Here is a 13,365-nt window from a genome sequence, read left to right as displayed (position 1 = left end):
AAAGTGTATTGTACAGCTTCAGAACAAGGGCTGACTTTTATATACCATTCCTATTAATGCTTCAAACTCATGGTGGCCTCCAGCCATCTAGCCAGTACAAACCATGGACTTTTTCTGTGGCTCTACCTTGTATGAAAGTAGTCCAAAAGAAAGAAGCTGCCAGCACATACCAAAAAGTATGTGCACCCAAATATCAATCTTGTGTTAATAGCACCATTAAAAATGTTGTGGTGCAAGTTTTTTTTTTTTTTTTATATATTGATTGAGTAAATGTTTGGCAAATAGCTGCTAAGCCTTCCAGTTTTTCTGAAGACTTCTTTAAATAGGGTGGCCACCAGTTGCCAATCCTGCAGGATGGTTCAAACTCACCTAAAATTCAGGCAGCTGTGCCTTTACCCTACACCCCCTGTTGGCTGATTTACAGTCTGACTAGCTACCAGCTGAGACCGAGACCTACTGTATCTGGTGTAGTGAGGAGAAGGAGAGAATTTGTGTTCAAAACGGAATGCATCTGCGAATCAGCTGCGTTCCCATAGAAGATAATGGGTTGTAATTTGCACCGCAATGCCCAGAAAACATGCACGTTTTTTGTGCAAAGCGCAGTGCAAATGCAATGCACATATGTGAACCAGATGCATTCAAATTAATGTATTTTAAAATGTCCTGCGAATTGGATGTGGTGTAAGCCGCATCTAATTTGCATAGGTATGAACGGGAGCTTAAGGAGGCAGGCTCCAGGGCTGCCGTACAAATTCTAGTCTCATTACTTTGTAGGACACTAACCTGAAACAAGTATGCAGGGCACAAGTCCATGCCTAGTACAATTTAGTTGCTCACTAGATAGCATAGTAAGGAAACATATGATATGTTCAAGGTTAATTTACAAAACATTACAGGAGAAAAAAAAAAAAAAAAACAACATACGAATGTGAAAAACAAAAATTAAAAATAAATGTCAGCTATTAAAAGTGATGTTTCATCTTCTCTCAGATCTGAACACTCTGCACCAACAAAGGAAGCAGACATTACGCGGTAATGACCAAAACCATTTTTATTAATCTAAACACATATCATGCGCTTGCATGAAGGAACTTGGTTACCTTAACTTCAGCATTTAAAAATAAAAACCAAAGGGTTGCTTTCTACAGTGGGACAGATGCCATGAACGGGGTAGTAACGTTTGACTGAGGACACATAAAGCTCTTTGAATCCTCGCTCACTTTGGCTATATTGTCTAGAATGTAACAGGCACGATGTTAGATCACTTCTTTACTTCTCCGAGGTCATCAATGCTTTCGTCGTCAACCTGTAAAGAGAAAAAGGGGGTTTTCATCACCTTACCAAAAAACAGAGACACTGTGTCTAACAAAACAGAGGTTTTCACAATTTAGGCTGGGTTCACACCTATGCAAATTGGATGCAGATTAATTTTTCTCCGCATTGCATTGTGACCGTCGCTCTATGGAGCCGGTTCACATATCTCCAGGGCGGCTGCGGAGCGGCTTGCACAAACGGCTCAGGCTTTGGCTCAGTTTCAGGGCTGAATTCAGGAAAGATTGAGCCCCGATTCGTCTCTGAAACAGAGAACAGGAACGCACAGCATTACTGTGCAGTCCACAGCAGTTTCCAGTGTGAATCGAGCCTTACAGATGACATTGAAAACCTGTCCACATGCCTCACTTCTGATTGCCAATGGATGGCCTCACCACTTCACGGAAAAAACATTCAATTTGTAAAGCTAGGCTGTGATATGCCAAAAAACCTCATCAGTGGGAGGGGATGTCTGAAACAGGGAATACCACACCAATCCACATATCCACAGCAGGATCCATGGACAGGTTTAACAATTCACTGGTAGAGGATAACCTCAAAATGTATAATTTCAAGAATAAAATGCTGCAGTGAAGACCATATGCTGTCTTTGTGGCTGTGTAGAAAGGAGGACCTGGATTGTGCCATCTTGGTAGAGGCACGGCTTTAATTTCTCAAGTCAGAGCTGTCCCCCACCCTGATGGCGGGTAATCTGGTGATTGGAGGAGGAACAGTCAAGAAGCAACAGGAAAGGTTTAGTAAACATGAATGCACAAAAGAAGCAGGAGCAGGGAAATGCTTGCACTTAAGCTTTCTCTCCAGCGAGGAAAAAAGAAAAATGAGCAGTACACTACAGATATTCTCACACTGCAAATATACAGCTATGAAGATAAAGAGTACATAGGCACAGAATACACATTGTTCAATTTCAGGAGCAAGTCATGACAAAACGTCAAAGACATTTTTCTGTTCGCTACAAGAGAAAACGTTTTGTTTTTAAAATTCAGGCATAACAAATCGCTGTTTTTACACTACCTTACTAATCGCACATGTACATAGGTTTTATTTGGAGGTGGGCTATCTTCCCCATAAAAGCAAATGTGAATGCAAAAGCAACACAAGAACTTTATTAACTAAAAGAAAATGTAAAGCGATTCTAAAGGTTCTAACTTAAATTGGCACAGTGTCTCTCCTGCGTGAATCGCTGTAGGTGTACGATGGCTTGCGCAGGCTCAGTTGTGGGCGTGCGCTGCCGACACCAGGCACTCGCTCCCACTGCATGCTGCAGGAGCGTGCCCAGGGTCGGGAGGGCTTTATGTCTTCCGGTGGCCCGCGATTGCCTACTACACAGGCAGAACGGGGAAATGCTTATGTAAACAAGGCATTTCCTTGTTCTGACAGGTGACAAGACAGGGATCTAATGTTCCCAGTGGTCGGGAACTGTGAGTCGTTATGTCCCAGTAAGCCCCCCCCCCCAGTTAGAAACACTCATAGGGAACACAGTTAACCTCTTGATCGCCCCTTAGTGTTAACCCCTTCCCTGCCGGTGACATTTACACAGTAATCGTGGCTATTTTTACCTCTGATTGCTGAATAAATGTCAATGGTCACAAAAGTGTCCGATCTGTCAGCCACAATGTCGCAGTTCCGATAAAAATCGCAGATCACCACCATTACAAGTAAAAAAAAAAAAAAAAAAAAAAAAACATATACATACATCATAAATCCATTTCCTATTTTGTAGATGCTATAATTTTTGCGCAAACCAATCAATATACGCTTATTGCATTTTTTTAACAAAAATATGTAGAAGAATACATATCTTAAACCGATGAAGAAATTCATTTTTTTTAATAAATGTGGGATATTATAGCAAAAAGTAAACTATAAACTATAGTAAACTACATTTTTTTTAAAACTGTCGGTCTTTTTTTGTTTATGGCGCAAAAACAAAAAAACAAAAACGCGTAGCTGATCAACCACCACCAAAAGAAAGCTCTATTTGAGGGAAAAAAAGGACTTCAGTTTTGTTTGGGTACAGAGTTGCATGACTGCACAATTGTCAGTTAAACGCGACGCAGTGCCGAATCACAAAAAAATGCTCTGTTCATTAAGAGGGTAAAACCTTCTGGAGCTGAAGTGCTTAAAAAAAATAAAATAAAAAAATGAGATGTTATACTTACTTGCTTTGTGCAATATTTTTCCACAGAGCAGCTCCAATCCTCTTATTTTTGGGTCCCCTGGTGGCCCTGAATCCTCCCCCCTGCCAAGTGCCCCCAACAGCAAGCCTCTTGCTATGGAAGCACTGGAGAAGTACTCCCGTGAATGGACATTGTCCCTTCTCTCACACAGTGCTACTCGATCCTGCCCTCCATTCTCTGCTTTATTCGGTCACTGGTTGTGACTGACAGCAGCAGAAGCCAATGGCTCCCACTGCTGTGTGAACCAATGAGGGGACAGAGTCCTGGGAGAGCCTCTGCTCTCATGTGCACTGCTGGATCAAGATGGGGCTCAGGTAAGTACAAAGGGAGGCTGGAGGGGTAGCTGCACCCAGAAAGATGAATTACCTTAATGGATAGAATGCATTGAAGGGAAAAAAAAAAACTTTCTGCCTCTAGAACCAATTTAAAGGAAGTCTAATGCAAGACAAAACACCCGATTCTGATCTGTATGAATTACCTCTGGCCACTTTTCTTGTATTACATCGATAATATCATCTGTAAAGTCTCCCTGAATGATGATTTCATCCTCCCCAGTTACCGAGGCACCACAGGAAAATCTCTGAGCAAAAAATCTTTGTGCTTCCTTGAGATCAATTTCTGTACAAAAATAAATAAAGTTAGTGATTCTGTAGTATAGTCAGCAACAGCATATAAGCAAAACATCAACGCTACAGAACTTTATACTTACCAAACGTGGCTAAACCGCATACCCTTGTTACATATTTCTTCTTTGCTCTAGGGATTTTAGCTATCGTAACCTTCTGTGGTACAGTTTTCTTCTTCTGTTTAATTTGTCCTCTGCCACCTGCACAGTTGCGAAACAGAAGAAGGTTATACTCAAGACACCTTTTTTGTTATAGTCAACAGATCATCTCTTTAATGAGGGGGGGTACATGATATAAAGGTTACACAAGTTTGGGGGCACAATGTCTGAACCGACAAACCTCATTTTTTCGGAATAAGCCATCCCCAAAATATCAAATTCTATATTTTAATTTTCCCTAACAAAACCTACTCTAAGGGGCTTATTTATAACAGAATGGATATTGCCATCTGCACTCTGCAAGGTTACTCCATATCCTGGCCTGCATTTTGGGACCCATTTAAAAGATGCAAGCTACATTAGTCTTCAGTATTCTAGAGAGTGCTCTCTGTTTAAAGGGAGCCAGCCCGACCTCCACACCATACAAACTCCATACATTTTTTTAGGCCTCATGCACACTGGACATTTCTCTCCTAGATGAATTTCCTCCTGGCAGGGCCATTTTGGCAGAAAAAATGGACACGTTACACGCAAGTGTGTAACAGGTTTAGCCACATGAAGGGTTTCAGCGTTAAATTTAATTTGCCAGAAAAATCATGTATTCTGCCCACTGAAATGAATTAACGCTTAAGTGGCAGTGTTTTTTTTCCTGCCTCTAAACACCTGTGTGTACATGGATACATAAGCTTACGTGCAGGAAGGCATTTAGAGGCAGGGGGAAAAAAAGCTGAAAACACATCCAGCGCGCATAAGGCCCAATAGTGTTCTGATGAATTTGGAGTCCTGAAGCAAGCAGAGGACCAAGCACATCGCCGTGCTTTATAATTGTGTGTTTTTTTAGCAACAGTATGGCTGCAGTACCGCTGCATTTTAAATTGGACCTTAAAGTGGATGTAAATCCGATTCGTGAAATTTGTGCTGGGCACATATATCTGCAGTTTTTTCTCATCTCTCTTCAAAGCCCCAAGTCGTGCGGTTTTCTCCTGCTCCATTCTACTATCAGCCTGATAACTTCTAACAAAAGTTCTTCGACACATGATAAATGCAGCCTGAATTTTGTGTCAGGGTGGGTGCTATGAATAGATTAGCAGAAAACTGCTCTACTTACAGCAGAGCTCTGAAGGTCTCGGCCTATCTGGAGGGGGGTGTGTGTCTTTCCTCCAATCAGCCTCCCTGTGTAATCCAACACTACACTGCTAAATGAGGAAGTGAAAATTGATGTGCACTTTCTAAACAGTAAATAAAGATGAAGATAGCAGATATACATGTAAAGCTTATGTAGGAGGATTTGTTTAATCTCTATCATCTGAGGCGGTTCCCTTCATTGGGTATATGTGAGAGTTTACATCCACTTTAACGCTGTACTCAGCAAAAAATATTAAACGATCCATGCAATGGGAGTCTTCCCTCCCCACTTCAAGGGTTACTGATGCCTATTACATCTAGGGGAGACAGAAAAAGCAACTATACTTATCTTTTTAAGATGGCACTTTTCTCTTCAATGCCCCAGGTTGTAGGCAGAACCCCAGCATCCTCACCTACAATACTACAGAGTCCCTGTGACTGATGGAGCAGGAAAGAGAAGCAGTTTTTGGTGACCGATGTGCAGCTGGGAGGAAGCCAGTGGGAGTGAGAAATAATGCAAGTACTGTATAGTTGCATTTCATGTTCCCCCTAGCCAACGAGGCTGCAAGCTGCAAGAATAATATGCTCATTTTGTCTAAGGGGAAAAGAAAGAAGAAGTATATATTTTGCTCTTTTTTTTCCCCGGAGTTCAGGTTTAACCACTTGCCTACCGGGCCAATTCCTACATTTGTCTCATACATGGGAAAATTCACATTTTTATAGCAGAAAATTACTTGGAACCCCCAAACATTCTCGCCTTTTGGCCACCACTTCATTTTCATTCTCAGAGCTATCCTCATAGGCCATATAAATTCCCCTACTGTAATAGCTTTTATTGTATGATACAGGTGGCAACTGCTTGCCAGTAGGGTACAATTACCCGAGGTCTCCTTTCACCATGTTTCAGTACAAAATATCGGCACTATTGCCATCCCCTTCCAGGGCAACATCCCAAAAACTGATATGGTCTTTGTTGTATTCAAAGATGAATATTCACCATATCCACAAAACTAAAAATATCCTTTGGATCACCACACCAAATCAGCAACAGATCATCATTGCAAAAACTGTACTATAGTGCTCTGGAAGGGATTGCATTCAGAAAAAAGAAAACAAACTTTCCTCTCACATCTCCAAACACATATTCGGCAAGAAGGGTACAGGACCCATTTGCGTGTGAGCACAGAGGGATGGAGGCGCTTTAAAAAAAAATTTTTTTTTATTTAAATTCCTTTTTTTTTTATTTTTTTTTTAACACCAATCTTTTGTTTTTATCAACTTTATTGCCATCGCAAGGGATGAACAACATCCTTTGTGATAGCATGGGCCGTGACAGGTCCTCTTAATGGAGAGATCAGTTTTGTTTTTTTAATATAATCTTTAGCTTAAATTTTTCACATAGAAAGAAGAGACATACAGTAAAAGTGTGTGTGTGATTTGAGGGGGGTGGGGGGGGGATATACAAAAGGGTAATGAACCACGAATCACCAGTCTGAAACATTAGTTTTAGAAAACTCTTTAGTACACACAGTTGTAGTCATCATAAGACTCCATCTTATTTATACCCTTACAACCTGGGGGATTGTGCGTGAGAACCTGGGTATCAAATCAGGGCTATACACCAACAAAGTACCATGAGCAGTGCACCAATTGTGACATGGGAAGAGGAATTAAAATAAATAAATAAAAATAAACAACCCTCAAACAGAAACAAAAACAAAACTAATCAGCACTTTATCTGAAATTAGAAACATTAGTAGAACATTACGTGGGTATGTACCACGCAGGACCCAACCAAAAAAAAATAAAAAATAAAAACTATGGCACCTGTGACACAGGAGAAATTGATCCAGTTGGCCCGTATACTGTAAAACTTTTTGTATCTGTCCTTGCACGCTGCCATCCATTCCTCCGCCGCCATGATACTATTGACCAGACGACTCCAGTCAGATCGACCGGGGATACGAGACGGCTCCCAATGTACAGGAATCAAGCACCTGGCTGCAGTTAAAAGGTGTGGCAAAACACCGATTTACGATAGCTGCTAAGAGGAATGGATGGCACGTGAAGCAGAAACTACAATGGGGAGTCGCTCGTATCAATATCCAGTATAACCTTTATCTGGACCCTGATGTCTTGCCAAAAGGGTCTAAGCTGTGGCCACTCCCACCATATGTGTGGGTAGGTACCACGGGGCCCACAACCCCTCCAACAGACATCAGGAACCGCCAGTTAAAATCTGGCTAGTGTGGCCAGAACTCTGTACCACCGGGTCAATAACTTAAAGCCATTTTCTTTCATCTTTGTGTTTACAGAGCTTTTGTGGGTAAGGTTGTATAAGTGATCTATTTGTGTCTCAGTGAACATATGCTGCAGGTCTCTCTCCCACTCTCGTATATAAACCAGTTTACTCCGAGACTCAGCAGGCCGTAACATCTCATAAAGCACTGAGATAGGGTCTGTAAACTTGCATAGTTTCTCAAACGGGGTCAGGGAGAATGGGGGGGTCTAATGGTATGAGGCAAACTATGAACAAAATGATGCAACTGTCTGTAGCACCACTCATCCATTGGAAATTGACCAAAAAGAACAGAGCCATTCCAAGGAGACTAGGCCCCATGTATGAACCTTCCGCACATGCAAAAGTAGGAGAGGTGTTCCCCGGGAGTGGACCATGGGAAGCCCCACAGGGGTGCAAGTGGGGACCCAAGGGGCAACAACAGCATCTTAGCATTCAAGGTGTCCCAAACCTGCAATACATGGACAGAGACAGACACGAAGTCCGAACGGCCCAGACAGTCCCAGGGGAGCCACAGAGCATTAGACAGGTTGCGCCCTGCTAAACATTTCTCAAGGGGGACTGAGGATTTGGTGGCGGCGTGGTGTTGGCAGTCTAATATCCGCTGCAAAGCAATCGTCTCATAATACTTCCGCATGGAAGTACACCATTTGGGGTGCTGCAGAGTGCGTAAAGCGAGATGGGGGCTCTGACCATACCAGATAAACTTTAAAAACAGACTGTTGATGGCCAAGAAAAAGGATCTGGGTAGTGAAAGAGGCACCATCTGAAGATGGAACAGTACTTTTGGCAGGATATTCATTTTAGGATACTGACTCGGGCCATCCAGGAAAAGGTATTGCGATCCCTTCTCAGTAGGTGCACTTTAAATTGTGGAACGCAAGGGGGAAAAGTTATACAACTGTGAAAACTCGGCTGGGAGAAAAATCTCCATATATTTTAACGAGGAACTACACCATGTGAAAGAGAAAGATGCATGGCAGGGAGCATAGCAAGAGGGAGAATTTACGACTTGCTATAATTAAATTTTAAAAAGGGAGTGAAATCTCTGCAACTCAGCCATTATGTTGGGAAGGGAAATCAGCGGAACCACGACATAGAATAAACCATTGCCGGCATACTCCGACAGCTTACGTTCCGTCGTCCCCACCTTGAACCCTTAATGTTAGGGTTTAGCCAGACCATAGTTAACAGCGGTTCCAGGGTGAAGGCAAATCTAAGCGGGACAGGACACAACCCTGTCTTGTCCCATTCTGTATAGGGAAGGGGGTCAGAGAGAGTTCCATTTACCTTTACACGAGCCTTCGGAGAACTATATAGGGAGCCTATCCACCTAAGCATATTTTGGCCAAGGTCTAATCTCAACAATACCGCCCGATGATACGTCCAGTCCACCCTGTCGAACACCTTCTTGGCGTCAGAAGGCATGGTGATCCGGTCTGTTGTAATTTCGCCCAATGAATTAGCTGTTAACTCGGTTGGAATTGTCCCTTGCCTCCCTCCCCGCTATGAAGCCAGTTTGGTTGGAGTGTATCACCGTAAGCATAATAGGCTTTAGCGGATTCGCTAATCATCAAAATCTTAATATCGGTGTTTAGCAACGAGATCGGTCTATAGCAAATTGGGTTGGTAGGGTCTTTCCCCTCTTTTGGGAGGACCGTGATATGGGCTAACAGTGCTTCCTTTGGGAGAGGAGTTCCTGAAGCTAGGGTATTAAAATACACTACCATATGATTAGAAAAGAGGGGGAAGAATTTAGTAAGCATTGGGGAACACATCGAGACCCGGAATTTTAGCCTGGGGCAGGTCTTTAATCACCAACTCGATCTCCAACAAAGAGATAGGCCTATCAATTTGTTCACTAATTTTTGTTGTCAGTTGAGGAGCTAGTGCCTCATCAAGATAATGTGAGAGGCATTCCGTTTTCTGCAGTGGTGTTTGACCAGCGAGCATGGCAGGAAGTTGGTAAAGTTGGGCGCAATAGTCCCGGAAGGCATGCGCAATTTTAGAGGGCAGCACTGTCTGAGATCCCAAAGCGGTTTGCAGTTTATGGACATGACTGGATGTGCGTTGGAGTCAGAGGGCCCTGGCTAGAAGTCTCCCGCATTTATTTCCAAACACATAAAATTTGTGTGAAACATGTCGCAGTCTATCCCATATGTGGGTCTCCAATAGGGTGAACAGTGTCTCCCTAAGGGACAAAAGGGTCAGTGTGCATGGTCGGAGTCATTTGGCATTTATGTTTAAGCTCTGCTGACCTTAGTTTAACCAACAAGGACTGTAGTTCTCTGTTGCATGCCTTTTTTAGCCTGGAGCCCTGAGCAATAAAGTTTCCCATGAACCACAGCCTTGGGTCCCTCCCACACAAAAGCCATCCCCATCTCCCCCGTCAAATTCTCCTTGAAGTAAAAAGAAATAGTATCCAAGACCCGCTTCTGAGCCACAGCATCATCAAGCAGGATTTTGTTTAGTCGCCAAATCCATTGTCATACATCCGGAGACAAAGGGGTGAGGGAGACGGAGACAGCTGCATGGTCAGAAATGGTAAGAGATCCGATGGACGCAGTGGAGAGTGGATTCCAAAAAGTGTTTGTCCACCAACAGAAGGTCTATACCTGTGTACACATTATGTGTGGCGGAATAGTAACTAAAATCCTTCATGGTGGGATATAGCACTCTCCAGCAGTCAACCAGATGTTGGGCATGTAGGGGGTTTACGAAAATGTTTGAGAAATGCAAATGAGTGTGTGGAACGGCCAGACAAAAAAGGTATCTATCTGCGGGTCAGGGCTAATGTTGAAATCCCCCCCACGACCAATTGTTCCTCAAGGAACGTGGAGAGAGTATAGAAGACCCTATCCAAGAATGCCAACTGCTGGGTATTTGGCGCATAAAGGGCTATGAGGGTAAGTTTACGTGCAAACAAGATACCCTTCAGAAAGACAAATTTGCCCTCCAGGTCATTGCAATGGTCTAGGGCAGTGATGGAGAGTGCATGAGCATCATGGGAAATGTAGTTCCAAAACATCTGGGGTGCCAAGGTTCGCCATCACTGGTCTAGGATGACGAAAGGGCAATCTTTATGCATCACATCCGCCACTTGGTCAGATTTTGGTCCGGGTGAATTGCTGAGATAAAACTGGTTATAATCTGGGGTCACTCTCTGAAAAAGTGAATGAGCGTCTCAGATTACTTTTACTATAGGGAATCACTTCAATATGAGGCTGTGTATGTATATGTGTATAATACATACACATACATACATACATACACATATATATATATATATATATATATATATATATATACACACATATATACACACATACACACACACATATATACATACACACATATATACATACACACACAGCAGGTGGTTAAGAGAAATATAGAGGCTGCTATTTCAATTCTGACATTTGGCGATGAGTAAAAGTGATTACCACACATAATTCACTTTGCTCTAAATACACCCAACACAGAGATGGAGATTTACTAAAACGGGAGCACTCAGAATCTGGTCCAGCTGTGCATGGTAGCCAATCAACTTCTAAATTTCAGCTTGTTAATTTAAGCTTTGGCAATAAAACCTGAAAGCCAATTGGTTTCTATGCAGAGCTGCACCAGATTTTGCACTCTCCAGTTTTAGTAAATCATCCCAAATGTCTAATTTGTTTCAAATTAACGTGATTTACAGCCGACTCCATAGTGTAGGGACTGGTTAGAAAGATTAGGTAGGCCCTAGTATTATATAGCTGTGAATAAGTATAGTATCCGACAGATCAAATCTGACTTTGTATGGCCTTTTCTAGAGGTGCAAGAAACTAGCCTTAAAAAGGTCCCTTTTATACTTATTTATTAAGTTTCAGCTGAATAACCAAAAAAATAAATAAATAAAGGAATTCAAAAACAAAAAAAAAAAAATGTTTTAAAAGAAAAATTCTCACTGAATGATGCGCAATGGCAAATTTGTGACCAATGACAAATTTAGAACATTTTACCTCTTTTTTGTTTTTTCTTCTCCTCCTCCTCAGCTAGCCCTAGGCCCTCACCAACAAATTCCTGTTTAGGAGAATTCCCTTTAAATCAAAGAAAAATACAGATAATTAGGGAGAAAAGCAGAATCAAGTACTTTCATTTCTACTGTGTCACTCTTCATGATTAAAAACCACACCAATGTGTCATTGCACATAAAGTAACATTTAAGGAACACACATTTCAATGTAAAAAAACTGACAAAGTTTCTAAACCAAAGTTTTAAAAACCATGCTGTTAAAACCAGGGACTGAGAAGCAGAATAGAATAGGAGGCCTTGGGTCAGTAAATCTGGTCTGTCTGGAAAGCGCCAAGGCTGGTCCGCCAGAAGTCAAAGTATCACTGCATACCATGTTATGGGTCAATTAGGTACAATGGGAATCACCAGAGCCCTTTCCCTTCTCTTGTACAGCAGTCTAGGAAGGATCTTCATTGGAGAGAAGGCATAAATCAACTCGAATTGAGTCCAAAAGGAATCACAAGGGCATCTAGGCTAGATGACCTGTGGTCTTGGATACAAATTTGTTAAAGCGGTTTTACCTACCGCTTGGTGATTTTTACCAACAGATAAGCCTATAATAAGGCTTACCTGTAGGTAAAATGAATATCTCCTATACGTGCACCGTTTAGGAGTTATTCACTCTGCTTGCAACCAGTTACGTCACTGGTACATGCGCTCTAAAGGTCCAGCATACTGTGTCGGACCTTCAGAGTTTCAAGCCGGAACCAAGGGCTCTCATGCGCATGCACGGGAGTGATGTCATTGTGGCTCTGGCCAATCATGTAGCCGAAGCACGCAAACCCAGAAGAAAGACCAAGGAAAAATGTCAGCCCTCTCAGCAGGTGAGAGCAAAGTGCTGGAGGGCTTCATTCTAAGGCGTGTATTTCATAACGTGCTAGTATGCGATGCATACTAGCACATTATGCCATTGCCTTGCAGGAGTTTTATTTTTACAACAGCGATGGTTAACAAGCGCTTTAAGCTTGTTCAATCTAGAGGCCAAGGTATCCACACGGCTTTCCCCACCTTTGATAATTTGAAAGATCTCTGGGTGTAAAAACTACCTAAACTCCTACCTCCTCCCCCCCCCCAGGTTAAAATATTGATGGTTTAGGAAGTTCACCTGCTAATGGTCTACTTAAAGGATGTGGACAGCTGAAAGCTGGAATGCGTGTTTCCACCCAGAAGAGTTGTCAGACTTGTTTTTCTTAGGGCAGCTTGATGTCTGATGACCCTTTGATGTTTACAGAGGCCACTGCTATGGCATGGTTGATAGTATAAAGTCTCTCAGGACCAGAATGTTCAAGGGATGTTTCAACTCCTGTGAGGACCAAGTACCCCGGACAGTCAGAGAATTGCAAATTCTGCCTTAGCCTACAAGCCTGACATCTGCTGTTAAAACCTTCCAGGGTGTGTAAAGGAAAGACTTTCCCAACTCCAGGGCAGGATTGAAGATCTACCATGTCGCAAAGAGCTTTGGCTGCGCAGAAGCATTGGGCAAACCGAAGAATAGATTTGTTCGTTCCACATTGTTAATATGTTGGGTTGGAAGGGATCTGGAGTGAAATTGGGCAAAAGTAACTGTCTCAAATGAGTCTAGTATCAAACC

General features: G+C 42.4%; 1 protein-coding gene across 1 annotated transcript in view; it reads right to left on the bottom strand.

Moving 5' to 3' along the window:
- Positions 1-1,036: 1,036 nt before the first annotated feature.
- DENR (density regulated re-initiation and release factor) overlaps positions 1,037-13,365 on the bottom strand; it is a 31,019-nt gene continuing 18,690 nt past the window's right edge. Inside the window, exons 5-8 of the mRNA XM_077461865.1 lie at positions 11,722-11,799; positions 4,222-4,338; positions 3,991-4,130; positions 1,037-1,306 (exon numbers count right to left, since the gene is read on the bottom strand). Of these exons, the coding sequence (XP_077317991.1) occupies positions 1,262-1,306; positions 3,991-4,130; positions 4,222-4,338; positions 11,722-11,799 (380 nt within the window). The 3' untranslated portion in view covers positions 1,037-1,261. The remainder of the gene's footprint in view (positions 1,307-3,990; positions 4,131-4,221; positions 4,339-11,721; positions 11,800-13,365) is intronic.

Source organism: Lithobates pipiens, unplaced genomic scaffold (genome assembly GCF_037356315.1).
Source record: "Lithobates pipiens isolate NorthernLeopardFrog02 unplaced genomic scaffold, aLitPip1_a1.2 Scaffold_3, whole genome shotgun sequence".
Taxonomy (NCBI): domain Eukaryota; kingdom Metazoa; phylum Chordata; class Amphibia; order Anura; family Ranidae; genus Lithobates; species Lithobates pipiens.
This window is presented reverse-complemented; position numbering and strand designations above follow the sequence as displayed.